General features: G+C 38.2%; 1 protein-coding gene and 1 long non-coding RNA gene across 3 annotated transcripts in view; one reads left to right on the forward strand and one right to left on the reverse strand.

Moving 5' to 3' along the window:
• Window positions 1–26,178, forward strand: part of LOC129717901 (uncharacterized) — a 121,831-nt gene that overhangs the window by 49,726 nt on the left and 45,927 nt on the right. The window contains exon 2 of one of the 2 annotated variants that reach the window (XM_055668171.1): window positions 19,543–19,998. The exons of the other annotated variant lie outside the window; for it this stretch is intronic. Within the exon in view, the coding sequence (XP_055524146.1) occupies window positions 19,588–19,998 (411 nt within the window). The 5' untranslated portion in view covers window positions 19,543–19,587. The remainder of the gene's footprint in view (window positions 1–19,542; window positions 19,999–26,178) is intronic. 2 annotated transcript variants of the gene reach the window in all.
• On the reverse strand, window positions 837–26,053 carry LOC129717907 (uncharacterized). Its single transcript, XR_008726775.1, has 3 exons — window positions 25,740–26,053; window positions 1,054–1,464; window positions 837–996 (listed from the first exon to the last, which is right to left on the reverse strand). It is a non-coding gene; the product is annotated as an uncharacterized LOC129717907 (long non-coding RNA).

Here is a 26,178-nt window from a genome sequence, read left to right on the forward strand (position 1 = left end):
CACTTTCTAAGAAGTTGAAGCCACTTCGGCTTGATGCTAGATGGAAGCAAGGTCCATGGTCTGTCGCAGTGTTCAGTTTACGTCGTTGATATATATGTTTGATTTTTAGTCTTATTTATGATGTTGGTTACATGCTTCAACGTTATACAGTTTTTTACGCGGGGGAAATGGGTCTGATGTCCGGGCGACAACCGGCTGCGGTAGGCAATTCCTCAATTCACCTGAAATTTCACCGGGAGTATCCGGTTCCAATGTCGCGTTGCATTCCACAACCTGATAAAGAAATTAATTCAATATAATTTCAAATCAGCGAGAGATTTAAATTACATTTAAATCTGTTCATGTAGTTCCCACAAACTATCTGATGATGAGCATGGTGTTGCAGCAGGATAATCATCACTAGAGCTGTTGGTTTGCAAAATCATTTCCGATACAGCCTTCGAATGGAGTAAAGGAGTGAAGTACATCGTTTTGAAACGAGGATCTAGAAGTGTTGCAATTGGAAAAGAGTTGACCAGCTCAAAATCTTTAAACCGCTTTTTGTTCACCCTCGAGCTCGGTGATGATATGGGCAATGGGCTGCAGTATATTTTCATTCTTCTTTTACCGCGGACAATTCGGATCTGATCAACATTGTTACATTCGTATTATGTAATAGTACCATTCCTATTTGATTAATAAGAGCGATAAACCAATCCAACATAACAAATGTGCTTCCCCATCGTGTGGGTTCATCCTTTTTCATTTCGGCTTCGGGTTTTCCCTCGCGGGTCTGAATTTTACGGAACTCATCGGTGCGGTGACCGATTTCTTAAAGTAATTAACGATTTCTCGAACTTCAACCACCAACTCTTTAAATTGTGGCGACGTTTCAATGGCGACGGTTGTCATCCTACTTAGAAAATGGTCAACACATACAAGATGCTTACTTTCTCCTAGAACTTGTTTGGCTGCAGCTACTATGTTCGCCCCCCCTTCGGTGACAAGTACATTTATCTGCAAGAAAAATATGGTGAGTTATTTTACTGTATCTTGAATACCATATGTTGTTACCTTAGATTTTTGGACATTCCATTCACTACAAACATTTCCCATTCGGTCAGCAAGATAAAGAGATCCTTCTAATAGAATAACGGCAAGAGAAACGGATTTCATTGTGATTCCTTCAAGAAAGTGCACTGTCATCCCCAAATAACTTTTCATGTTCGATGTTTTAGTCCATTTATCGGCCGTCATACTAAATTGATCAATAGTTCTCAATTTTGTCCTGATTACTCCGCTGAGGATCTCGTATTTAGTGTTCATCATTCTTGTAAATGTCCTCCTCCTCGGTAATTTGTATAAAGGCACGGCCGTTTTACAAAACTTTGTGAATCCTTCATCCTCAACAATACTTAGTGGTTGTGTCTTTGGCTGCCAAATACATTAAGGCATTGAAGAGCTCAGATGTCGATAATCCATTCTCTACAAGATACATGATGTTCAGATAAGCAACCTCCAAGCTGCTATGAATCAATATAATAAGGAGTAAACCGGAGGTTGGAATCTAACGTTTGCGGTAAAAAAATTGACTTTTCAGATGGTGATGAAAATACTACAAGGTATACAGCCCTAGGGTTGTATGAAATGGTGACGTGGGACTAAACACTGTAATTAGGGGATTTTTTGTTACAAAACATACAGAGTCTGCAGACAGAGTCAATGGATTTTCTCAGCGACTGTACGTATTTTTATTTTTCAGCCTCCCCTGGAAATCAATTTTTGAAATAGGTTCAACAACACTCGAAAATATATCGTTTATATCTGACGATATTATGCCTGTAGTATTTTTTTGTGCAAACAACATGTATTTGACAAGACACAAGCATATCGTGCTTGTTGAAGAAGCACCAAGAATTTCTCGTAATGCGTCAAAGTCAGAATTAACTCTATATCCTCAAAAACCAAATCCAATAATACTCACGTTACCATAATGAATGGTTTGGTCTTATTTAACTCTGATTAAATCATATCCATAATATGGATCTTACTTTCAAAATAATATGAAAGCCCTTACAAAGGTTAATATTGGCAAACATAAGAAGATATTTTAAACAAAATTATTAACAAGTTCCAGCAAAAAATCGTAGCAATCCCCAATTACACTTTTGTTTTTTGCTTGACAATTTTTTTCATTTACCTACTACTACATACGCTGTATTACGAAGACAGCTAATACACTGGTCAATGAAAGAAATAGTTATCGGTTTCCGTTATACTCTACCAAATTTTTTGGAAATAAATATTGAAATTCAGTCCGCAAATATATATTTCGACTGTGACGTACAGTCTTCCTCAGTGCTTATTGCGGACTGAATTTCAATATTTATTTCCAAAAAATTTAGTAGAGTATAACGGAAACCGATAACTATTTCTTTGATTGATCTCAATCACTCTGCTAATACGCTCGTTATAGATTTTCTAGATTTAATACACTGGATTCTCTTTTTACGCGATTGATACGTGCGCGCAAAAAAGAATCGCGTAAAAAAATCGCACAATTTCGAACAAATCGCGTAATTTGGAGCAAATCGCGTAAAAAAGATTGCGTCGTTACAACACCTTAAGCTATGTGGTAAGTGTGTGTGTTTATGTGTGTGTGTTACATCTTGGCTCATAAACAATATATCCCATGTCACACATCGCGTAATTTTAAGGAAATCGCGTAATTTCGAGAAAATCGCGTAAAAAAATCGCGTAAAATTAAATCACGTAAAAAAAAGTCGCGTAAAAACAGAATTTAGTGCATACGTTTATTTTAGTAAAGCTTAGAATAATAATATATCATCTAACCATTTTGAAATGTAAAAAGAGATTCTGAATGAATCTTAGTAAATAAACAAAAAATTCAAAAGTATTCGCAGGCTCTTACTCTTCTATAAATGTATATATTTAGGAATTTACGCTTCCCATAGTATCCGGTCGCGATTATTTAGTGAATATCGAAGATAAAATTATATAAATATCCGTTGCAAAAATTCACAATTCTTTTTGAGTAATTTATGGTATTAATATTTATGAGATAAACTTTTAATCACCACCAACAGCAGCATTGCAGTTTTTCCTCGATTGCACACGAATAGAAATGTACGAACAAAACTGTACCACATCAATACGAATAGTATCGTTGCTGTACGAATAGAAGAGTACAGCTGCAATCATAAACGACAAGAGACCTGCAGTTCATTACTCCACTGGTACAGTTGCTTTTACCGGCATGTTTCCTTTCAAGACATCAGTTTTTATTAGGTTCTGGAAGCAGGCTCAGAAATTGTTCAAGAATGGGGATTGTTTCAAACTTTTTGAAAAACTTTTACCTTCGAGACATCATATTAGTCTAAGCTCATGGAAGCAAAACAAAGTGACCTATTGGGACGGGGAGGCTCTGTCAATTTTTATTTAGATATTGATACAGAGAATATCACGGATCGGATGGTGTCTATTCACGTCGTTTGTGCTAGGAATGCTCGCATGTAATTGGTTCATTATTCGGGAAAATTTTTCATTGAAACTTTTTATCAATTTTACCGCTTAGCAATGAAATTAGAGTGATAACTATCATATACATATTAATTGTTTTACATTTTATCTATCCAACAACATATTGGTTATTGCTATCAATCATGTGGTTATGCTGTTATTAACGTTTGAAATCTGACGCAACATTTGCCAGTTTCATTTCCAATTTTACAGGAAGCGTCCCACTATAGTAAACAAAGACGTAGTCCCACGTCAAAAGTTGAAGAGGTTGTTTATAAGACACGACCGCAGAGTTAACGTAGAATACGACAGCCTGTCTTATGTCAATGTATTTCTTGGAATAGGTTTGGGAATACACTCAATTGGGGTTAATTAATTCGATAGTCTCTCTGCCCCAGATGACGTTTACCTCTATAGCTGGCACCGGTAGCGACAATAAACAACATCAGAAGCTGTGTGCAGCCATGCGGTTTCACTTGCTGCCGTATTCAAAACAAGAATGAAATTGAATTGTTTTGAGGCTGTCCTTTGTTCAAATAACAATTTTCTGCTTTTTACGATAGCGTAGATAATTTTACAACTGATTGCTGCAATTAGTAAGACTTGCGCGAAAAATTCTGTGATTCAGGCTCACTAGCTCAGAAATTCTTCAGATAAACTTTGAGGCTTAGCTGAAGTCAAAAAAGGGTTAATTGTGTTTGTCAATGCCATTTATTGACAACTGAGCATTTTTTTCCAACATGGCAAATATTTTATTTAGTTCTGAATGATTTACAGTGATAATTAAATTCAGCATTAAGTGATTTATTTACAATTATAAAAAGAAAATTTTAATCGCTATACTACTAGCCACACACGCTATATAGCAAGCCTCACACGCGCTACAGACATGCATACACCACGATGCTCCCACAGACCGTTATTATAAAATAAAATGCACCAAAGAATTTGAGTACACCATTCGATTTGTTATGACGTCCAGAATCTCTGGTCAAAATTTCAAAATCATCGTACGGTACATTTTTGAGAAATGCCCTTTTGAAGGTCGTAAAGTACAAAAAAGTTATATAAAAACGACGAAATACTTATTGTACAGCACGTATTTACCCACCATTTTATGAAATAACTTTCAAAATAGTTTCTACACATTCCAAGGGTTATATTTCAAGACATTAACAATTGATGAAAAGATTTATTTGAAAATCCCACAGTGCACAGTGGTCTAAGCTAGAAAAATCGTGATCATCTAGATTTGACTGTGAAAAATTGATTTTATGTACTCAATGTCTTCAGCAAAATTGTTTCATAGAACAAGGCCACACTTTTAGTGTTTTTAGTTTTTCGATCAATCCACCTAACAGTTAGATAAAAAATATGTTTTCTAATTTTCAATATACCATATAGCTTCCTTCAGCAAAGTTGTGGAAAATTTCAAAAGATAAACAATTGCTGAATACTGCGTTGTCCTATCTGTACGTTGAACACGACAAAATAGAGTTTTTTGTAGAACACCCCTCTTCAAAATCCGTTTTTTGTCTATAATTTTGTTTTTCTTAATAGTTTAGGCCCTAAGGAAAATATAAAAGGATTAGGTATCTCAGAAAATTCAATAATTAAACATGTTTTTTGGATTGAACATAAAAACTACCGCTTTTTTACAAAAAAGTCATCGGGAACAGTTGAAAACATCATTTTCTAGTTTGTTTTTCTAGTTTGTTCTTCACCCCATTTTCCATCATATGAAGGGTGAGTCCGCAGGATTTCACACTTGGTGCATTTTTGAGACGCCCCACTGTAGGCATCAGTGATCCTATCCTCAAGATCACGTGCGGCGGTATCAAGTTCAGCGGAAGTGCGTATGTCGATTGAACAGAGTGACCGGGAGTTGACTGAATGATACCCATACCAGGACCAGTTAGTCTTCTTCGGGTTTCTGAAGTTTTCACTTTTCAAAGGATTAGCTTCAAGGTCAAAAATGATATGTCGGTGATCTGACATGCTTGATTCGTCAGACACAAGCTAGTTTTTGACTTTTTCAGTGATGTTTGCACTGCAGAGAGTGAGGTGGAGAACCTCTTCTCTTATGGCGTTTGTAAAGGTGGGGTTGTTCCCTACATTGCATATACTGACCTCGTTGGTAGTAAGATATTCACCACTATTATTGGTATCTGAGCTGGCCCAAATCGTGTGATGGGAACCGATGATGAACGGCTTGTTGGTTGCTTTGCAGTACCTCACGAGTGCGCAGACTTCGAGGGGTGGGATATCGTTCAGGTCCCCGGGGAAGTAAGCGGATGTCCTGCTTCCCGTTGGACGTCGGAACTTCCACTATAATGGCAACAACGTCACGTTGAATGAATTCTGTAATTGGAGTGAATTTGATTACTCTGCTGCTGGGCTGGGTGTTAGATTAGATTGACCTTCCTTTTGAATCCGTAAGGCCAGGAACCCTAGTGTTGTTGACCCATGGTTCCTGGACCAAAGCAACAGTTAGTTGCTCTTTGATGAATCTTCTACTGAGGACGCTGGAGGCTCCCTTAGCGTTGTGAAGATTCACCTGGATGCAGCAGTCATATCAGAGGATCCGGTACCTTGCATACGGCGGCCATCAGCAGAACTGCTGCTTCGGGTTGCCTTTTCTCCGATACCGGTCTGCCTTGCCTTCTGCAAACGATGGGCGACAGACACATGACCAACATCGGAAGTGGTTTCTGGGACCTTGAGGAGGGACTTTAACCCCAAACGGAATCGTACCACCCTCTGAATAAAATCACTGTTTGAGTAGTTTGTGAAGGCAGTGTACCTGCGCAGCCCTGCATTTGTCTCGTTCCCACTCGAAAAAAGCTGCATTGCTTTTGTAAATAACTTTTTGACAGTTCCTTATGGGATTCTCTTTAAGGCTCGATAAAGCCAAGAAAAAGAAAATCAATTTTGTTCATTATTTGTCGAGCAGTTGGACAGGACGGGGTACGGAGTACTATGGAGCAACGTGTACCAGAAAAAACGCCAGTGTTACGTATGTCTTATGTATGTGCTTTCACTGTATTCTTCCTTGCATACTCCATTTTACTTCCTTGATCTGAATTCCCTTTCTCCAAAGCTGGAATCAGTCTCATCCAACTACTTTGATTATCGCAGTGCATCCTGCGATTGCAATTTGCCAGCGAAATCCTTCCACGAGACGTCTTCTTCTTCTTCTATCTGTCAGAGTAGCATCTGTTGGGGCTAGTGACTCCACTGTATGCCCTGTTGTAAGCTTTGCAACAATTTTACCTTGTACTGTAACGTTTCTCAGGCTCAGTTTACATCTTTTTAGAAATTCTACATTTGAGTGTGCTCATCCAGCTAGCACCATTGAACTTTTTTTTCACGTCTAGCGTGACGTGCGCAATAGCGAATGCCCCTTTCACACTCGAGTGCTGCCTAGGCCGTCTTGGTGACGGAGCATCCACCGTGAATCTACATTTACAAAAGCCTTCGGCAGTGATACCACTTGTCCGAAAAAAGGTAATTGTCTAAGCATTTCTGCAGGACCGACCTGAACTACCCGGGGGCTATCCTTATAGCCGTATTAATGGTCAGGTTCGGGCTTCTGCCAGGTCCCGGTGCTTTGCTCATCATAAGGGAGTTTTCAATCTCAATATGTTTATCGTGCGTTACCCTTACCGCTTCTTTGGCCTCTACACGGCTGCCATCACTCACTGTTTATGGTGACTCAACAGCCGGAGGCCAAAGGTCCGTAGGCGTCTATGTTTCACATTTTATAGAAACAGGTTCGTTTACTAGTCTCAATTGCGCACTTAATTGTTACCTTAGCGGATTTGAACCACATACAAAAGACATACGTAACACTCAGGAAGAAATTTTACAAAAAAGTTGGTACAAAATGAACTACTCGAATGGTACCACACTCTGAATAAAATAATTGTTTGAGTTGTTTTTGAAGGCAGTGTACCTGCGCAGCCCTGCATTTGTCTTGTTCCTACTCGAAAAATGCTGCATTGCTTTTGTAAATAACTTCTTGACAGTTCCTTATGGGACTTTCTTTGGGGCTCGATAAAGCCGAGAAAAAGAAAATTCATTATGTTCATTATTTGTCGAGCAGTTGGACAGGACGAGGTACGGAGTACTATGGGGCAACGTGTACCAGAAAAAAAAAACGCCAGTGTTACGTATGTCTTACGTATGTGTTTGAACGCTGCTCGGCGCTACGATCTTCGCACATCGATACGCGGCGTTGCATCCTCCGTCTCGCATGAAGGCAGGCCTTCCATTTCCAATCTGACAAGACATAGGCGTGGCGGCGTCGCACGCCCGTAGTAGTGTAGCAATGAGTTGATCAGCACTTGAGGGAACCCTCCCGATATCGGCATCGAAATGCGATCTCACCGAAAAAAATCAATTAAAACCCGATAAGATGACTTACAGCTGCGAATGGTTGAAGTTTTGGCTCTATCCGTCACTTGCCGTCTCGTTTCCACGTTATAGTTGACCGACTGGAGGTCGCTATTAGTGTGGCCGTCGTCTACCTCCCAGTTCGTAATCAGTCCCGGGCTACCGAACGTCACATCGATGATTGGCTCTGCACTATTTCTGCTTTTTAATGCGGCGGCTTTCCCACCGCTACATGGGTCCCAGAAAGGCCCTTCTGGAGATAAATTGCCTCCGCGGTCTTCACCACTTTTTGAGCTTCCTCTTCGTAGGTACCTCCCTTCTGTTTGCAACTCTGTGAAGTTCCAGGATCATTTCGCCGGTACGAGATCGACGAGTTGTCCGAACGTTTTCCTCCAAATCTCCAGAAGGCCCTCAAGACCTCGGAGTATTGAGACCCGCCCCTCAACTTGCCGTTGTCACACGGCTTTACTAAAAGAGTTTGGTGCAGGTGCCGAGACTGTTCGTTTGCCGCTATCGGTGGATACACACCCCCATGCATGCCCTCAGCGGTCGCCAGACGCTAACTTGTGGGAGCATGCAAATTTACCAGCATGATCGAGCTCTACGGTTTCTTTAGTCAGCCCCTCTCATCCGCTTTGACAGGGAGGTGAGCCTGAATCCCGTAAATAAGAGGATAAATAAGAGGAAACGAGCAGGATGGATACGAAACAAGCTGTGGACCCACCATCCATGAACGGGGTGAAGAAAACAGTTAAAGAGCTGAGGAACTGCAAGGCAGCTGGGAAGTGGGTACTAACGAGATGGGTTGTTTGATCTTTCCCAGGATCATCAGGACTTCCATTACACCACATACGATCCAAATCTGCAATTGGTGGCTCTCCTTACCCCGTAGTTAAGTTTTCGGAGCATTTTACACGATCTACGATCTTCACCAAGAGCTGATTTCTTCTTTTTTTCGTTCAGGATGTTTAACCATCTCTTTCTCGAGCAGACTGTGTTATGCCCCTCATTGGTTGAGTGGAGTCGGATATTATTGAAATTAATTTTTCGAAGAATCAAGGTATAAAGACTGGAACGCGCAAAAATTGGTCGACTTCAAATTGGTGTATTTCTGTTAAAAATGCATGGAAAAAACGATGAAATGTTGCATTTGGAAGTTGGTTGTATATACAATAGTTGCTAAAATGAGTTTTCACCGGTTGCTCTCCAGTTTTCAAAATGGCGTCCAAGCAAGAGGAACAGCGTGTCAAAATTTTGCTCGCGCAGTTAGAGAATCCGACGTTCTCGCACGCCAACTAGGCGAAATTGCTGGATGTGGCCAAATCGACCATAACATGTATTTCAAAAGTGTTCAGGGAGCGTCTATCGACCGCCAGGAAGCCTAGAAACGGCGGCAATCGTAATTCGGACGTGGCAACGACGATGAAGAAGGTGGTAGCGAATTATAGGCGGAATCCTAACCCCTCCATCAGGTACGTCACTGGCAAGCTCATTGTCTCCCATATTAATGTGCAGCGGGCCAAGAAACGAGCCGGGTTGTCGGCGTTTAAGGCGGTGAAGGTTGCGAACTCAGATTACGATGAAAACACCTCGGCAAAGCGGTGGTCCGAAAAACTGTAATCTGCTAACAAAGTTCGACCGTGGGTGACGAAACTTATGTGAAGGTTGATTTCGAGCAGCTTCCGGGACAGGAATTTTATACCGTATCAGGAAAAGGGGAGGTGGCCTTTATTTTAAAAACCGTCAAACTATCCAAGTTCTTGAAAAAATACCTCGTTTGGCAGGCCATATGCACGTGTTGCCTAAAAAGCGGCATTTCCATCACTATGAAACCGTCAATCAAGAGATCTACGTCCAGGAGTGCCTGGAAAATCGGCTGCTACCAGTTCTAGAACAACATAACACGCCTGTGCTGTTATGGTCGGACTTGGCAAACTGCCACTATGAGAAAAAGGCGATCGAGTGGTACGAATCGAACAACGTGGTTGTGGTTCCCTACGACCACAACCCTCCTGACAGCCCAGATTTCTGCTCTTTCGAACAGTGTTGAGAAGTGATCACACGAAATATCAAAAAAATTAATAAATCCATCGAAAACAAGCAGCAGAATAAATCAAGCTGGCGTTTGGCGACGAATAAGGTCGATAAGACCACTGTACAAAATTTAATGAAAGGGGTTATGCGGAAGGTACGGCAGTTTGGATTTGGCAAACCAAAATAATAAACGTACATTTTTACCTTTAAATATGTGAGTTAAACTACCAAAATAAACATAGGAAGTTTTTTGTTTCCTGAATTTTGACTGAAAGAAACGATTTCTTTGTCGACCAACTTTTGCGCGTTCCTGTCTTTAGACTGTTCCGAAAATTATAAATACATCTTCATTCTTGAATAAAACAAAAAATACAGGATTTTTCGGGTCATTTTATTCTGAAACATAGATAATAAGTGTTTTCTTTCCAGTTTCAATTCCAGTTGAGATTATTTTTCGTAGAATACGCGAGTTCTCTAACTTTTCTCTTAACACTACTCATAAGCTTTTGCACAGTGTGTTCTTCGACCATTTTTACCACTTTAAGCCAATCTTTTTTAAATTTTTCAACATTGTTCGCTGGTTTGACATATTTCCACAGTTTTGCCATGGTCAAAGCTCAAAAAGTTTCAATGGGGCGAATTTCAGGGCAGTTTGGAGGTTTCTTCTCCTTTGGGACACATGTGACATTATTTGTTTTATACCACCCTAGTGCATCCTTAGAGTAATGGCAGGAAGCAAGATCGGGCCAAAAGATGTATGTTATGCTGCTTAACCATGGGTAACAACCTTTTCTGCAAACACTCTTTCACGTAAATTTTACCATTCATTGTGTCATTCGTAATGAATGGACGAGATATTTTCCCACATTCACAAATGGCCTGCCAAACCATTACCTTCTTGCCGAGTTTTTCGGTGTAAATGGCTTTCACTGGTCCAGGGACATCCTTTCCCTTCGGTGATGTATAAAATTGCGGTCCTGGCAGAGTCTTATAGTCCAGTTTTATGTAGGTTTTGTCATCCATGATAACACACCCCATTTTTTTGGTCAGAAGTTTGTCATAAAGCTTCCGAGCTCTCGGTTTCACAGATTCAGCTTGTTTTGGATTTCGTTTTGGCTGCTTCTGCTTCCGACGGGTCTGCAGACCCATTCTTCCCTTAGCACGCATAACGTACTGATCTCGTACGCATCTCGTACTGATATTGAAGGATGCCGCTTCTAGTATTCCTTAACCTTTTTGTCCATTGTGGGACCAACAGGCCCGGGTTTTCTACCACGTCTTGGGGCATCAGTAAATGTGCACTCTTCACAATACTTCCGCAATGCGGTTTGAACTGCTCCGACACTTATACCTTCTTCTCTGGCTAATTTCCTCATAGAAAGACCACTCACGGTGCCCCATTTGTGCACAATTCGCTTTCTTTGCTCGGGAGAAAGGCTACGCATTTTCAAAATTTCGCACTAGATGTTAGAAAAAATGACAGCATCTGTTTCTTTTGGATGTAAACAACAGGACGCAGCCAACGTTTGATTGAATACTGCACTTATTTAAAATGACGGTTGATCGTAAGTGTATTTATAATTATCGGAACGGTCTATAGGGTAGTGTAGGAGACATCCGCTGTCGACACTCGAAGGAGCTCTGTTTTATGTTGAGACTTTGGATATTGCATTCCGATATCCTTAAAGACCTGTAGAAGATTTTGTTGAATTAAAGTCGTTTGAAACGTCATATTTTTTTCATTGAATTATATTTGTGCTGCTTCCCAATTTTTTTTGCTAGGTTGCTTCAACTTTGTGCTCCGCTACACTGTATGGGTTGTTCATTCCAACGCCGTTTTGTCACTTTTATTTTTCCGTCCTGTTTCATTTTTCTTTTTGGACTGGAGTTATTTGCCGTTTGGTACCGAGTTCTTCCGTCTGAAACCGTTGTTTGATCACTTTATATATTTTGACTTATATATTTTGACCGCCGGGCTCCATAGCTTCGTTTCCGGAGCCTAGATATAGCTCGACATATTTGTGAATCTTTTCCGTTGCTTCAGATTTCACTTTCAGCAGGAACTTCATTAAAAATGCTCGACTTGCAACGGTGTGGCTACCCGATCCTGCGTCCATGATCTACGGCCTTGATTCTCGTTCCGCTTAGTCGAAAGTGTAAATGAAAACGAACTGAAATATATTTTCTTCGACGATAGTTTTTCGGTTTTTCAGGCTTCTGTTTCGCTTCGTTGTTCCAGGAAAAAATCCCTCTGTAGGCGGTCCATTTTCTTGCAATAGTCACAGGTCAGTGATTTCTTCTTACTCTGTCTGATTTTCATCGAATGAGCTCGAAAGACTCCTCAGGATCATCGTGACCAGCTTTTGTCCGAAATTCGCAAGGCCCCCATAGCAAAAACGTGCTACGCCATGTCCTCTCCTTCCGAATAATGTTGTCGCAGATTCGCTTCAGTAACGAGACCTTTGACGTGAGGCTTACTGTTTGATGATGGTCTTGGAGCACTTTCCGGGCTTCTTTCGCGATCTTCGATGGACGCGAGCAGCGCGATAGTCGCCCTGGCCTTTCACATCTCCAGCAATCCAAACTGCAGCTTCAGCCTCAGGAATCGGTTTCTCGCCTGGTTCCACGTAATGCGACAAGATCTTCCCGCACCATTACGAATGTTACCTTGAACGCACACTGTTTCCAAAACTGCAAAAACGTGATCGAAATCATTTTGACCCAAAAAACTAGATTTTATAGAAGTTGCAATTATGTGATTAATCCACTTAACAGTGAGAAGCGAATTTTACTTTTTTCCATTTTTGCATATAAAAATTCACTTTGTTCGGCAAAGTTGTTACACATTTTATAAGAAACAACTTGCTCAAAGGTACTATACTTCTATATGCCTTTTTTAATGGACTTTTGTGGAGGTTTCTACAGATGGCCACTTAAAATCATTTTATAATGTAACATTTAGTAGTGATTTTCTAAAATTTTCCAATGTTCTACATTGTTGTTTACTATCAAAAAACACACAATTTCATTCAGGAAAGTTTATTTTTTTCTCTCATATTTCATCGGATATTGATAATTTTTATTGAAACAATGCACTAATTTACTAACATATATCTTTATAAAATCTGCCAATATCTGCAGACTGAACTTTTTCTATATTTAAGTATAAGTAAAACGTCATTTAGTCCAGATATAGGCATTTGTCTCTCGCTGTCTCCTGTGCAGATAATTGTAAATAAATAAGTGCATTGTTTTAATAAAAATCTTTAATAACTAAATAAACTTGAGAGATAAAAATAAACATTCTTCGGTGAACTTGTGTGTTTTATTGTAGTTGACAACATTGTATAACATTGAAAAATTTTAGAAAATCACTATAAAAATTTATTAAAAAAATGTTTTTGAGGGGCATTCTAGAGAAAACTTCACAATAGGTCATTCAAATGACCAGATACAAGTTTACTGTCTTCGACAAAGTTGTTTCTTACAAAATGTGCTAAAACTTTACTCAGCAAAATGGAAAAATGGCTGCGAAAATGAGAAAAATAAAACTCATTTCTCACTTTTAGGTAGATTAATCACAAAATTCTAACTTCTACAAAATGGAGAATAATTAACACAACAACTTTACTGAAGACACTATTACTCCAAAACCATTATTTTTTGGTTTAAGGGTAATTAGTGTAAATTAGCGCATTATTCTAGTAAAAATCGTCAACAACCAAAAACATATGAGATAAAAATAAACCTTCTTCGGAGAAATTGTTTGTTTCGTTGTTGCAAACAATTTTGTAGAGCATTCGAAAATTGTAGAAAATAGTGATTTTCTACAATTTTCGAAAAAATTGAATAGAAAACAAAATTTTTTAATGGCGATCTAGCAATAGATAGAAGTATGATTTCTTCAATAAAGTTGTTTCTTTTAAAATTTGCTGAAGTGTATTGCTACATTCCTAGATGAGAAAAGTAAAACTCGTTTATCACTATTGAGTGGATTAATCATGGAATTGTAACTTATATAGCATGGAGAATAATTAATGGAACAACTTTGCTGAAGACGTTACGGCTCTAAAATCAATGTTTTTGGGTCAAAATGATTTTTATCACGTTTTTGCAGCTTTGGAAACAGTGTGCGCCCGCTTGCTTAGTTTGAAATGGGTTGTTTAGCTATTCACGGATTTCCGATTTTTATATATCATCCGAAAGAGTGTAATTTTCTGAGCAAAACGTGATTTTTTAAAACTTCATATCATTATCCTTCGATTTTTAAATGGAGATTAAAAATTGTCATTGTAGCGATTTCGAGCAGATTTCGAGCAGTTTGAAATCATGATTTAAAAAGCGAAGGACAACGATAGAAAGTTTTTTAACATCACGTTTTACTTAGAAAATGCAGATCTTTCGAATGATATAAAAAACCGATATAGCTGAACAACCCAATTGCTCAGCTTTTGTGATTGAATCGGCTTCCGGTCATCTTCTAGAAAAATCTTAATATAATCTCTATTGTCTTGCAGGAAACTTTTCGCGCTTTCCGTAACCTAAATGAAAAATTTATTCTCTTTAATATCGAATGATTGCTGTGATTGAAATCAATTCGTTATTTGGTTGCTTCGTTGTTATACAATTTAGAATTGAATTCAACCATATGTACTGTAGGCTGTCCCAAAAAAGTAGGAGGGTGGTATTCAAGACACGACCGCATGACGTTGACTACCGTATTCCTAAAAAAAAAAAATATTCCATTGAAGCAAATAGTAGAGGGAATTGCAACGCTTCTTTTACAAAACTTCTGTAACAAAATTTCGAGGCTCCAAAAGGTACCAGTTTCCGATTATTCTCGTCCAGAACTCCAGCCATTTTAGTATTTTGCAGTAGCCACCAGCATCACGGGTCAAACCGGCACGAGATGACCGGTACTATTTTGTATTTCCTCCTTCTAGCTGCTAATACCGAGCGTCCGTATGTATCCGGTACGGTTTAATAATGAAACTGATGGGGTGAAATGTTCGAACGATACGTTTTATACCAAGGCTTCGTCAGATTATTAGAAAAAGGGAGGGGCTACATAGATGATGGAATGATAGAGACAAATGTTTCTTGAAAGCTGCGCCGGCCGCTGTCGTAATATTAACACCAACACAAACATGCATTTTTGCAAGGTTTTTTCCGCTAGCAGCAGCATTTGGTAAAACAGAAAATTCAATTAGCCGCTTCTGTACCAAAATTTTGAGGCACCAAAAGGTGCCAGTTGCCGATTATAGTTTCCTGGTTAGTCCGTCCAGAATTCCAGCCATTTAAGTGTTTTGCAGTAGCCATTTACTACTAAAGCCACCAGCATTACGGGTGAAACTGGCACGAGATGACCGGTACTATTTTGTATTTCCTCCTTTCAGCTGCTATCACCTAGCGTCCGCATGTCACTGGTGCGGTTTTGGAATCAGAATGATGGGGCGCCATCCGCTGTCGTAAAATTAACACCAACAAAAAGATGCATATTAGCAAGGTTTTTTCCGCTAGCAGCAGCATAAACATCGGAAACAGAAAGTGACAACAACAATAACAACAAAGTCAGATCGATTGTATCCGTTAGTGTCGACTGTGCTTGGGAAGAGAGGTAGTGATTGGCTGCGCGGTATGATTTAGACAATCGATATTAATTACCAATTTTTCAATAGTGTATCTCAAACAATAGTTTGTTTTTGTTACATAAATTTAACCGTAAAAGAATTTCTGATCGATTGATGCCAAAACCTCGAAAACCTGATTATAGATGACTGCAAAATAAGCGCTCAAAACCTGACCACTTTTCTCTGGTTTTCCCTGGTTGAATTACTAGATTTTCAAATTCAGGGGCCTAACTTCGATATAGACGTTAGTCAACGTCAAAAAATCGATGTTGAAAAAGTCAAGTTGCTCAGCCCTAAATTTAAACATAATGTTATTTATAGTATTTTTGTAGAACATTTCGACTTTCTAAAAAATTGTTTTCAGGTTGCCCAAACGTGATTTATGAAAAAATGAATTTTTTCAGCTACAAACCCACTCTTTTGCACTTTTTTCAATTCTGTTCAATTCCTAAATTTTTCCATATATTTTTTTATTTTTGTGGGGTTGTTTTTGAATATTTTGCATGGTTTGGTTAAGCATCGCATTGAATTATTTGACTCCCAGAGCCCATTGAACACCACACAAAAGTGAATTTTCCTCATAATTTCCAGATAAAACCCTTCAAAACACACATAAAAAATTTTTTGATCAAGAACTGAAACTGAAACATGAAAAAGATCCTTGATATCTTATCGGGGGGCTGAGATATTGTCGTTTTTACATGTGATGGAAAACTATGCATTTTGTCGAAAATGCCACTAAAGCTCAATATCTCCATTGCACAGTGTTTTATTTTGCCGTTTGTGCGTATTATTTCATAATAGTGATTCAAATGATGATTATAGCCATAAGGTATGTTCGTAGGAGTTTCAGGATATTAAAAAATGCAGCTTTTATATTAGAAAGATGTGTGATCAATTCAACTTTGAGTGAGATAAAAAAATTACTTTTTAATCAGAATAAGATAGATGCACGGTGTCTTCGACAAACTTTTAGGTTATATTAAAACAAGAAACTTTACCGAAGACATTATGTCTCTATGTCTGTCTATATGTTACGAGCAACATTGAGTTTTCAAATAGAAGGCACTAAAAATTCACAATTTCCGTTCTAACTTTTTTCGTAAATTTTTCCGAATTTTCAAACCTTCTGCTAAGTTATTAGCCATCTAAAAATGCATTTGTTTGCTGAACATTGTTTTATTTACCTCCCAAAATAAAACAGTTATTTAACATATTTTTTAAAATGCATAGTTTTCCATCACATATAAAAATGCCATTATCTCAGCTCCGCGATAAGATATCGAGTATCTTTTTGTATGTAAACTTTCGTCGTAAATCCCGCTTTGCAATGAAAATTTCAGTTTTTGATCAAAATTTGTTTTATTTGTGTTTTGTAGGGTTATTTAAATTATTGATCGCGTTAAATTATTAGAAAAATTAATTTTTTTGTGATGTTTAACGGGCTCTGGGAGTCAAAAAACTGAATGCAATGCTGAACCGAACCATGCAAAATATTCAAAAACAACCCCAAAAAAATAAAAAAATATATGGAAAAATTTAGGAATCGAACAGAATTGAAAAAAGTGCAAAATAGTGGGTTTGTAGCTGGAAAAAGTCATTTTTTCATAAATCACGTTTGGGCAACCTGAAAACAATTTTTTAGAAAGTCGAAATGTTCTACAAAAATGCTATAAATAACATAATCTTTCAATTTAGGGCTAAGTACCTTGACTTTTTCAACATCGATTTCTTTTGGGACACCCTAAAGTACTGGCTTTCCTCCTCGTGTCGATCGCCGCATCTTTCGCAGTGACGAATTCTTTTGCAGTTGAAAGTTTTGTGCCCATTAAACGATAGGATTCCTTTTCTTAATACTAATCATTCTTATTTAATCAACACATCTGTTCGTTTTTTTTTTATCAAAAAACGCCACAAAAATTATCGAATATGTAGTGAAAAATAACGGGGAAAACGGTGAGCTTTCATCACTTATCTGGAACACCACAAGACGTCCACAACAACAAAAACACAGCACTGGGGTAGTAAGGAAAATTGACAATCAGCACACCGAAGAAGTCACCGCTTGCTTTATCTAAACTCGCAGAAGCCGAAATATCCGCAACTAAAGTCCGTGATGAATTGATCGATATGTAAAAATCCAAGACACTGAAACGAAACAGCAGATCAGAACGAGAGTATAAACTATCGAGAAAGTTAGATGGCTTTGCTGTAGAACAATAATTCTTGTTTTCTTCTGTAATAGAAAGTTTTCTTCTATAATCTTTCATATGTTAACCCTGCATTTCTCATTATGTTACATTTAACAAAAGAAGCAACATGCGAAAAAATCTAATTTACGTAGTAAAATAATGGTTTCTAAAAGTACAACAATCACAGTTAATATTATGTGTTCTTTTGACGTTGACTAACGTCTATATCGAAGTTAGGCCCCTGAATTTGAAAATCTAGTAATGCAACCAGGGAAAACCAGAGAAAAGTGGTCAGGTTTTGAACGCTTATTTTTCAGTCATTTATAATCAGGTTTTCGAGATTTTGGCATCAATCGATCAGAAATTCTTTTACGGTTAAATTTATGTAACAAAAACAAACTATTGTTTGAGATACACTATTGAAAAATTGGTAATTAATATCGATTGTCTAAATCTTACTGCGCAGCCAATCACTACCTCTCTTCCCAAGCACAGTCGACACTAACGGATACAATCGATCTGACTTTGTTGTTATTGTTGTTGTCACTTTCTGTTTCCGATGTATATGCTGCTGCTAGCGGAAAAAACCTTGCAAATATGCATTTTTTTGTTGGTGTTAATTTTACGACAGCGGCCGGCGCCCCATCATTTTGATTCCAAAACTGCACCAGTGACATGCGGACGCTAGGCGATAGCAGCTGAAAGGAGGAAAGACAAAAGAGTACCGGTCATCTCGTGCCGGTTTCACCCGTTATGCTGGTGGCTTTAGTAGTAAATGGCTACTGCAAAACACTTAAATGGCTGGAATTCTGGACGGACTAACCAGGAAACTATAATCGGCAACTGGCACCTTTTGGTGCCTCGAAATTTTGGTACAGAAGCGGCTAATTGAATTTTCTGTTTTACCAAATGTTGCTGCTAGCGGAAAAAACCAGGGGGGATCTATCTGTCAAACATCGTGTAACCAACATATTCGGCAACATGGTGTTTGTTTTGGTTTTTGTTCTTTTTGGTTATGAAATTGATCGATGTGAAATATTATAGAATTGGAACGTTTTTTTTATCAAAACTCGAGAAACCGCGGAAAACTTTTTTGAATGTGTTGTGTAGTGATTATTTCCTCATTATCGTTCATAGTTACAAACGTCACGGACCAACAAACGTCATGGACCAGAGCTGATCTGCGATAACGCACACATATATGAAATTTGACAGCAGTGAATCCCCTCTGGAAAAAACCTTGCGAAAATGCATGTTTGTGTTGGTGTTAATATTACGACAGCGGCCGGCGCAGCTTTCAAGAAACATTTGTCTCTACCATTCCATCATCTATGTAGCCCCTCCTTCTTTCTAATTATCTGACGAAACCTTGGTATAAAACGTATCGTTCGAACATTTCACCCCATCAGTTTCATTATTAAACCGCACCGGATACATACGGACGCTCGGTGTTAGCAGCTAAAAGGAGGAAAAACAAAATAGTACCGGTCATCTCGTGCCGGTTTCACCCGTTATGCTGGTGGCTGTTAGTAATAAATGGCTACTGCAAAATACTAAAATGGCTGGAATTCTGGACGGACTAACCAGTAAACGAGAATAATCGGCAACTGGTACCTTTTGGTGCCTCGAAATTTTGTTACAGAAGTTTTGTAGAAGAAGCGTTGCAATTCCCTCTACTATTTGCTTCAATGGAATTTTTTTTTTTTATAAGAATACGGTAGTCAAAGTCATGCGGTCGTGTCTTGAATACCACCCTCCTACTTTTTTTTCAGAGAACGACAACTAAGAAGGCAGCCAACTGTTCGTGGTTCAGGAAAATGAAAAAGGACAATAGACTCCGCGAAATAGTTCGCTGTGGATTCGACCATACTGATGCGATCATCTGCTGCCCGAGTGCATATCCGTCAAGTATCAGAATGCCAGCCAAGAATCCGGGCGTTAGTGCGAGGTTAGCGTGCGATCGGATTCCAACAATCGCATCCCGGTTGACACATCACATTATCGAAGGAGATGAGGCGGAAGATGGCGAGTTTCCATTCATGGTAGCATTGGGCTACGAAAGCCAGGACGGAACCGCAAAGTATACCCAGGGTTGTGGTGCTAGCTTGATTTCCGAGAATTTCCTGCTAACGGCTGCTCATTGTGTTTCCGGAAATAAAAATCCGATTGTGGCTATCTTGGGCACTAATAATCTTAGTTCCACCTATGCTATTACGGTTGGATTCAAGGTAAAAAATTTAATCCAACTTTCAAATAGATGGATTTCGTCTCAAAAAAAAAAAAAAACTTTCCGATGTCCAATACTGTTTCAAGTTAAAAATGTTTTATGTATATGGAAAAGTAAGTCATTAGAAAAACGTTTCTGAAGCCCACTCTGAACTACTCAGAGAAGCTCTAAGTAACTAAATTGTGTATCTGAAAAATTTAACTTCAAAATCATCTTTTGTTTTTACCTTCATTTTATTTTCAGTGTATGATGATGATGATGATGATGATGGTCCCACCTCTTACCCCTACAATGGTTTGAGAAAGACGATTTATCTACAAGATAATTATTATAAAACAATTAAACCAGATAAGCAAACAAAACGAACTGGTTTTCATCACAGATATGAATTTCTTCACAATTGATCCAATGCTTTGCAGCGATTCAAATAGAGAAAATATTCGTCAAAAATCAAGTAATTCATCGACAAAGCGTTGTCGGTATCAATTTATTTGCAACTGTCAGCCAAAAGACATTAATTGCATCTGAGTTAAGCCAACATCCAGTGTAATCATCCACAAAGTCGATACAATCCCGACGAGGCCATTCCTGCCGTGATCAGCAAGCAAAGCACAAGTCCAGCTGTCAACTTCGATGTGATTTATAAGAGAGCCCCCACCTAGGGAAGTCGAAAATATTTCCAACTCGAAAATATCCTAGACCGGCTAGGAAACCAATGTCCAATAACAACCAACAGAACTAAAATCGTTCCGATTACTCTGACGAGTATCTTGATAATGTCAAAATAAAATAATAAAGGTATTCTCCATCTCAAATGATTAAATTTCTAAATTCAGTCTTTCATATCTGATCATCGCGCGCGATTTTCAAACCTTCGTAGACTACTCTTTTTTATTTTATACTACATCAATAATTACAAAATCCATCATCACCCTCGTGACGAACATAATAGTTTTTCAGTGCTACCATATTCCTTTAAAAAGCTATATAAGCAGAGTCCACAGAGATCATCCGTTACAAGAACTTCGTCAATTACAGTTTAGCTAAATTAAAAAAAATTAAATAACTGCTTAAAATTCAGCTTTGACGTGTGAAATGCATAGTCTCTTGAATTCTGATAGCGTCGCCGTACGTCTGATGTGTCTAGGCATCGAATTGTATACATTTATTCCTTTAAAGAACAATGAATTTTGTGAAGCACTAGTTAAAAAATGTGGTGTTCTAATTTCTCCCGCATTTCTTGTGTTATATCTATGGATGTCACTTCCTCTAACAATTCGATCACACAAATATCGGGACAGCAATCCATTAGCTACTTTAAAAATGAACACCATTGTCAGAAAAACAATTCGTTGCTTCACCGATAGCCATTGCAAAGCGTCAAGCATCAAGGACGAGGAAGTGTATCTATTGCATCTCAAAATCAACCGCATTATTTTATTTTGCAAACGCTGCAATCTCGATATTTGTGTTTCATTTGCCAAAAATAAAATGGAAGTGCAAAAGTCTAAATGAGGAGAGATGATTGATTTATAGAGATGAATCTTGCTGAAAGTATTCAACTCCTTTTTCAAACGACAGAGGATTCCATATTTCTTGGCAATTTTCTTGATGACATTATCAATGTGAACATTGAACTTTAGCTTGTCATCAATAATCACGCCAAGAAATTTGATCTCACTCACGCGATCGATTGTCTCACCATCAATTTCAACTGAGACATTTTCATTTACACGGTTTCGCGAAATAATCATGAATTTTGTTTTGTTGGTATTCAATTTTAGTTGTTTGAATTTCAACCATCCGCTCAGCGATCGCAAATCTTTGTTTAAATGCAATATGGCTTCTTCGAGATTTTTAGCTGCAATGAACAATACTGTGTCATCAGCAAAAAGATTTATGTCACAAAAACGTAAGACTCTTCTCATATCATTGATGTACATAATAAACAAAATAGGCCCTAATACACTTCCCTGAGGTACACCAAGAGTGTTCCTTATGGGATCAGAGGTAAAATCATTGAAAATAGTCCTTTGAGTTCTGTCACACAAGTAGTTTTCAAACCATTTGTATGCAGTACTCGTAATTCCAAAGCGCTTTATAGTTTGTAACAATAAGGGCCAAGAAATCGTTTCAAAAGCGCGTTTAAGATCCAAAAACACCGCAACAATAGTATCCTTACGCTCAATGTTTTCTTTCCATTTTGCTAACACCAAATTCAATGCAGTTTCACAAGAATGGCCTTCCCGATATCCTGATTGTTCTGGTATCAGCAAACCGTTAGAGTTCAAATATTGTAACAGTTGGCCTTTTACAGCAAGTTCTAAGATTTTCTCTAAAGTGTGCAACATATTGATAGGACGAAACTCTTCGGCTTTAATCGTCCCAGCAACTTTTTGTATCGGAATCACTAACGACTCCTTCCAAATTTGTGGCACGTGCCCCGTTTGTAATGATTCGTTTATAAGGCCAAGTAGATCGTGCCCAATAACATGAAAACAATCTTGAATAACTCTAGCATTAACGTTATCAATTCCAGCCGTTTTATGAAGAGAAAAACATATGTTTTTGAGTTGTTCTAGTGTAAGTTGGTGAAAGCTTTCAAAACTACAATTAACATTATACGGCCGTTTTATTTCATTCGGTTCATTAACCAATTCAGTTGATTTATCGATCAATGAAACACTTTCGATGAAATAATCATTGAACTTACTTGCAATTGTTGCTTCAGAATGTTCTTCAATGCCATCAAAAGTTATGGACCGCGGATTAAAATTGCAAGGTTTCAGTAATGACTTCAGTATTCTCCATAACTCTTTGCTGTTGTTTTTATGTTGATCAATTTTCCCCTGTATATATTCGCTCCGTGTTTTGTTCAGAGATTGTGAATATAGATTCCTAGCAACTGTATAATTGTACCAATCATTATCATTTGTTGTTCTACAAAACTTCTTGTACAATTTGTCTCTTTTTCGCCTGAGGCGCAAAAGATTTAGATTGTACCAGTTGTTCGAGTTCTTAACAACAACATTCTTTTGTTTGACTAACTGATTAGTACAGTTTTTTAAAACATTGTTCAAAATAGTTGCTTTATCATCAAGGCTACGAGATAGGGAAAAGTCCAAGTTTCTTGCAACAAGCTCCGAAACCTTTTGTTTCGAGTAATTTTTCCAGCACTTAAATTTCACTTGATTTATTTTACTTCCCGTACCACAATTATTTATAACAATCGTTTCATGATCGGTAACTTTTAAATTGGGACTCACCATTGCAGAAACGGAGTCAAAATTAGTATAAACGTGGTCAATCAAAGTCCTACTATGTCTGGAAATACGGGTATACTCATTGATTATTTGTTTCAAATTGCAAAATTCGGCTAAGCGCTTCAAATGATTTGAATTGAGGTTATCGCGCCAATTCATGTTAAAATCTCCGGTAATAAGGTTAAATTTACTACAATCCACAAAAACTTCGAACCAAGTTCCCAAAATCTCCATAAAACGCTGGTCACTTGAACTGGGAGAATGATAAACAACACCATAATTACCCATCTTCATGCCACCTTCCACCGTAATGCCCAAGAACCAGTTTCCATCAATTGCTTCGTTGTGGCGAAGATTGAATCGAATTGATTCCTGTGCATAAATAGCAACACCGCCAGTGTGTCTGGAATGCGAGCAACAAGCAGCTATTTTGTATCCCGGTATAGAGTATTGGTCGAACGCATCAATATCTACAATGTGAGTTTCTGATAAAAATACCAAAAATGGACGCTTTTCCTCTACAATCTGTCGCAAAGCAACGTAGTTTGTAGATAACCCTGCAATATTCAAATACATCATATCAAATTGATTCACATTCCACTTGGAACTTGGTTGCTATTTATCGAAACGCAGGCTGCTTTTTTTTTGCTCATACAATTTCTTGTAAACTGAGCATTCCGAGCTAGATGCTGCGTGGTTAACGTCCAAATTCATTTTGCGTTCTTTATTAAATTTTAAACAGTTAATGCATTTCGATACAGTGGAAAAACATTCAAATGTCTTGTGTTGCCCGCTACACAAGGAGCACTTTTCATCGTTTTTACATTCTGTGCTCTTGTGCCCAAATTCTCCACATTTGAAGCATCTCAAAATGTTAATCGCTGAAATGATGTGGCACCGATCCCACCCAACATTCACTTTTTTCGCGGTCAACAAACTATTATACGACTTTTTATCGACTTCAATTACCACGTTGAACTTGTTATATTTGAAACGTGGATTTTCGTACATACTAATAACCTTGATACTATCGATAGAAACCGCCTCGTTTTGACTCTTTAAAAGGTCAATGAAGGCGTCAGGAGAATACTGATCACTCATACCCATTACTTTTAATCTTGGCACCGGGGGAACGGGTACAACAGCTGTGTAGCTTTCACCAAGGTTGTTTTCAATACCACTTTTCACGATCTCTATGTTATCATTTGTTGCACACTCAACAAAAAATGAGCCATCTTTCCCGTTTCTAAAGTTACTTATTTTGTGGGTCTTCGGATCTAAATTCGACTTTAAAAATTCCCTTGTAGCTTCACTACTCTGGGAGGACTCTTTTGGCTTGATCACAATGACTGGACCAGCCTTACGTTTTTTTATATTACCACGAACTACACTCGCAAAAGTTAAAACTTCTGTTTCGTTATTCGCGCAATTACCATCATCATTTAATTTACGTTTTTTAGTCTTTTTTGCCACATTCCGATTCAAACTATCAGAATCCGACACATTATTGCCCATTTCAACTAACTCCTGTCTACGTTTATTTTCTAAAAATGAACTAGTCATAATATCCATTTTCCACTAATAAATTTATCAAAATCATCGCCTCTTTGCTTGAGAGTACTGATTATATTTAAGCTCATTTCTTCCATCCCGCTCTTTAACGCGTTGCCTATCTGAGCAGTAATGTTGTTTTGGATATCTGCAACCAAACTTGAAATCTGTTTGATCTCCTGTCTTAGTGCATCAACATCCAAAACTGAAACTTTCTGCTCGTCACAACTCTGAACTGATAGACAGTCGTTGCATTTAAACAGAACATTATCGCTTGCATTGATTAATTTCACTGAGGGTCCACTTATTCCACCGCAGCGATAGTGAAATCTCCCTCCGCAGCGAAAACAGCAAACGAGATCGTTAATCACGACAATACATTTACACTTTACACATTCCATTTCAGCCTTACACAGTGGACGCTACGTACGGCGTCGCACAGGCAACAGAGACAATAGAAAAAAAAACAGCACCAAACAAACCAGCTCACACCGCAGTGAGTGGCGGAAAGAAATAACAAATTTATATCAAAACAGGTAGTAGTTACTACTGCACTTCTACTTATCCTGATTGAGATCCTTAATAGGTACACTTTGGAATCACAATTTCCACTGTATACACACAATTTCACACGTAAATTAGTTTGAAAATTTCACAGCACGCAATAAACAAACTATGATGTTCGCCATTACAAAGATATTGTAAGATTTCATATTCGATTTTTTGAGGCGTGAAATCTGTCTTCCGTCTAGTTTCTCAATACTAATTTTTGGCTCTTGAAGAAATTTCATGTTCATCCGGTTTTTCGTCGGCGCTACAACGATATTGCATTGATTGAGTTGGAACGAAAAGTGAATATTTCCTTGTACGTAAAACCCATCTGTTTCCACTGCGACACGCAAGATTTACCAAGTAACGTCGTACTTACCACGGAAGGCTTTGGTATCACTAGCCTTGATAGTAAAATTTAAACTGTCGCTAGTAAACCTACATGCTCAGGTTAAACCTTTCTTCCAGCACTACAAACTTCCAACATTCTGATGAAGGTCAACCTGAACACGGTAGCACTGGATAAGTGCAATCAAACCTATTTCGACAATGATCTATTCACGGTGAAAATGCCACAAGGATCGTTTCGTCGTTCGGCAGTGGATGCGGATCGAATACACCATCGATTTACACGCGAGTTGCTTCATACATCGGCTGGATTGAATCGATTGTATGGCCCGAAACATCCCTCAAATAAAGATCACAGTTTGCACTGTACCCTAGACGATATAATAACACGAATAAAATTAATTTGAAGAATAAAAAACGATTCAATGTTACTGTTGTTTACAAGTTGACAAAATAACCTTCAAGGAGAA

This window comes from Wyeomyia smithii, chromosome 1 (genome assembly GCF_029784165.1).
Source record: "Wyeomyia smithii strain HCP4-BCI-WySm-NY-G18 chromosome 1, ASM2978416v1, whole genome shotgun sequence".
In the NCBI taxonomy this organism is placed as follows: Eukaryota; Metazoa; Arthropoda; class Insecta; order Diptera; family Culicidae; genus Wyeomyia; species Wyeomyia smithii.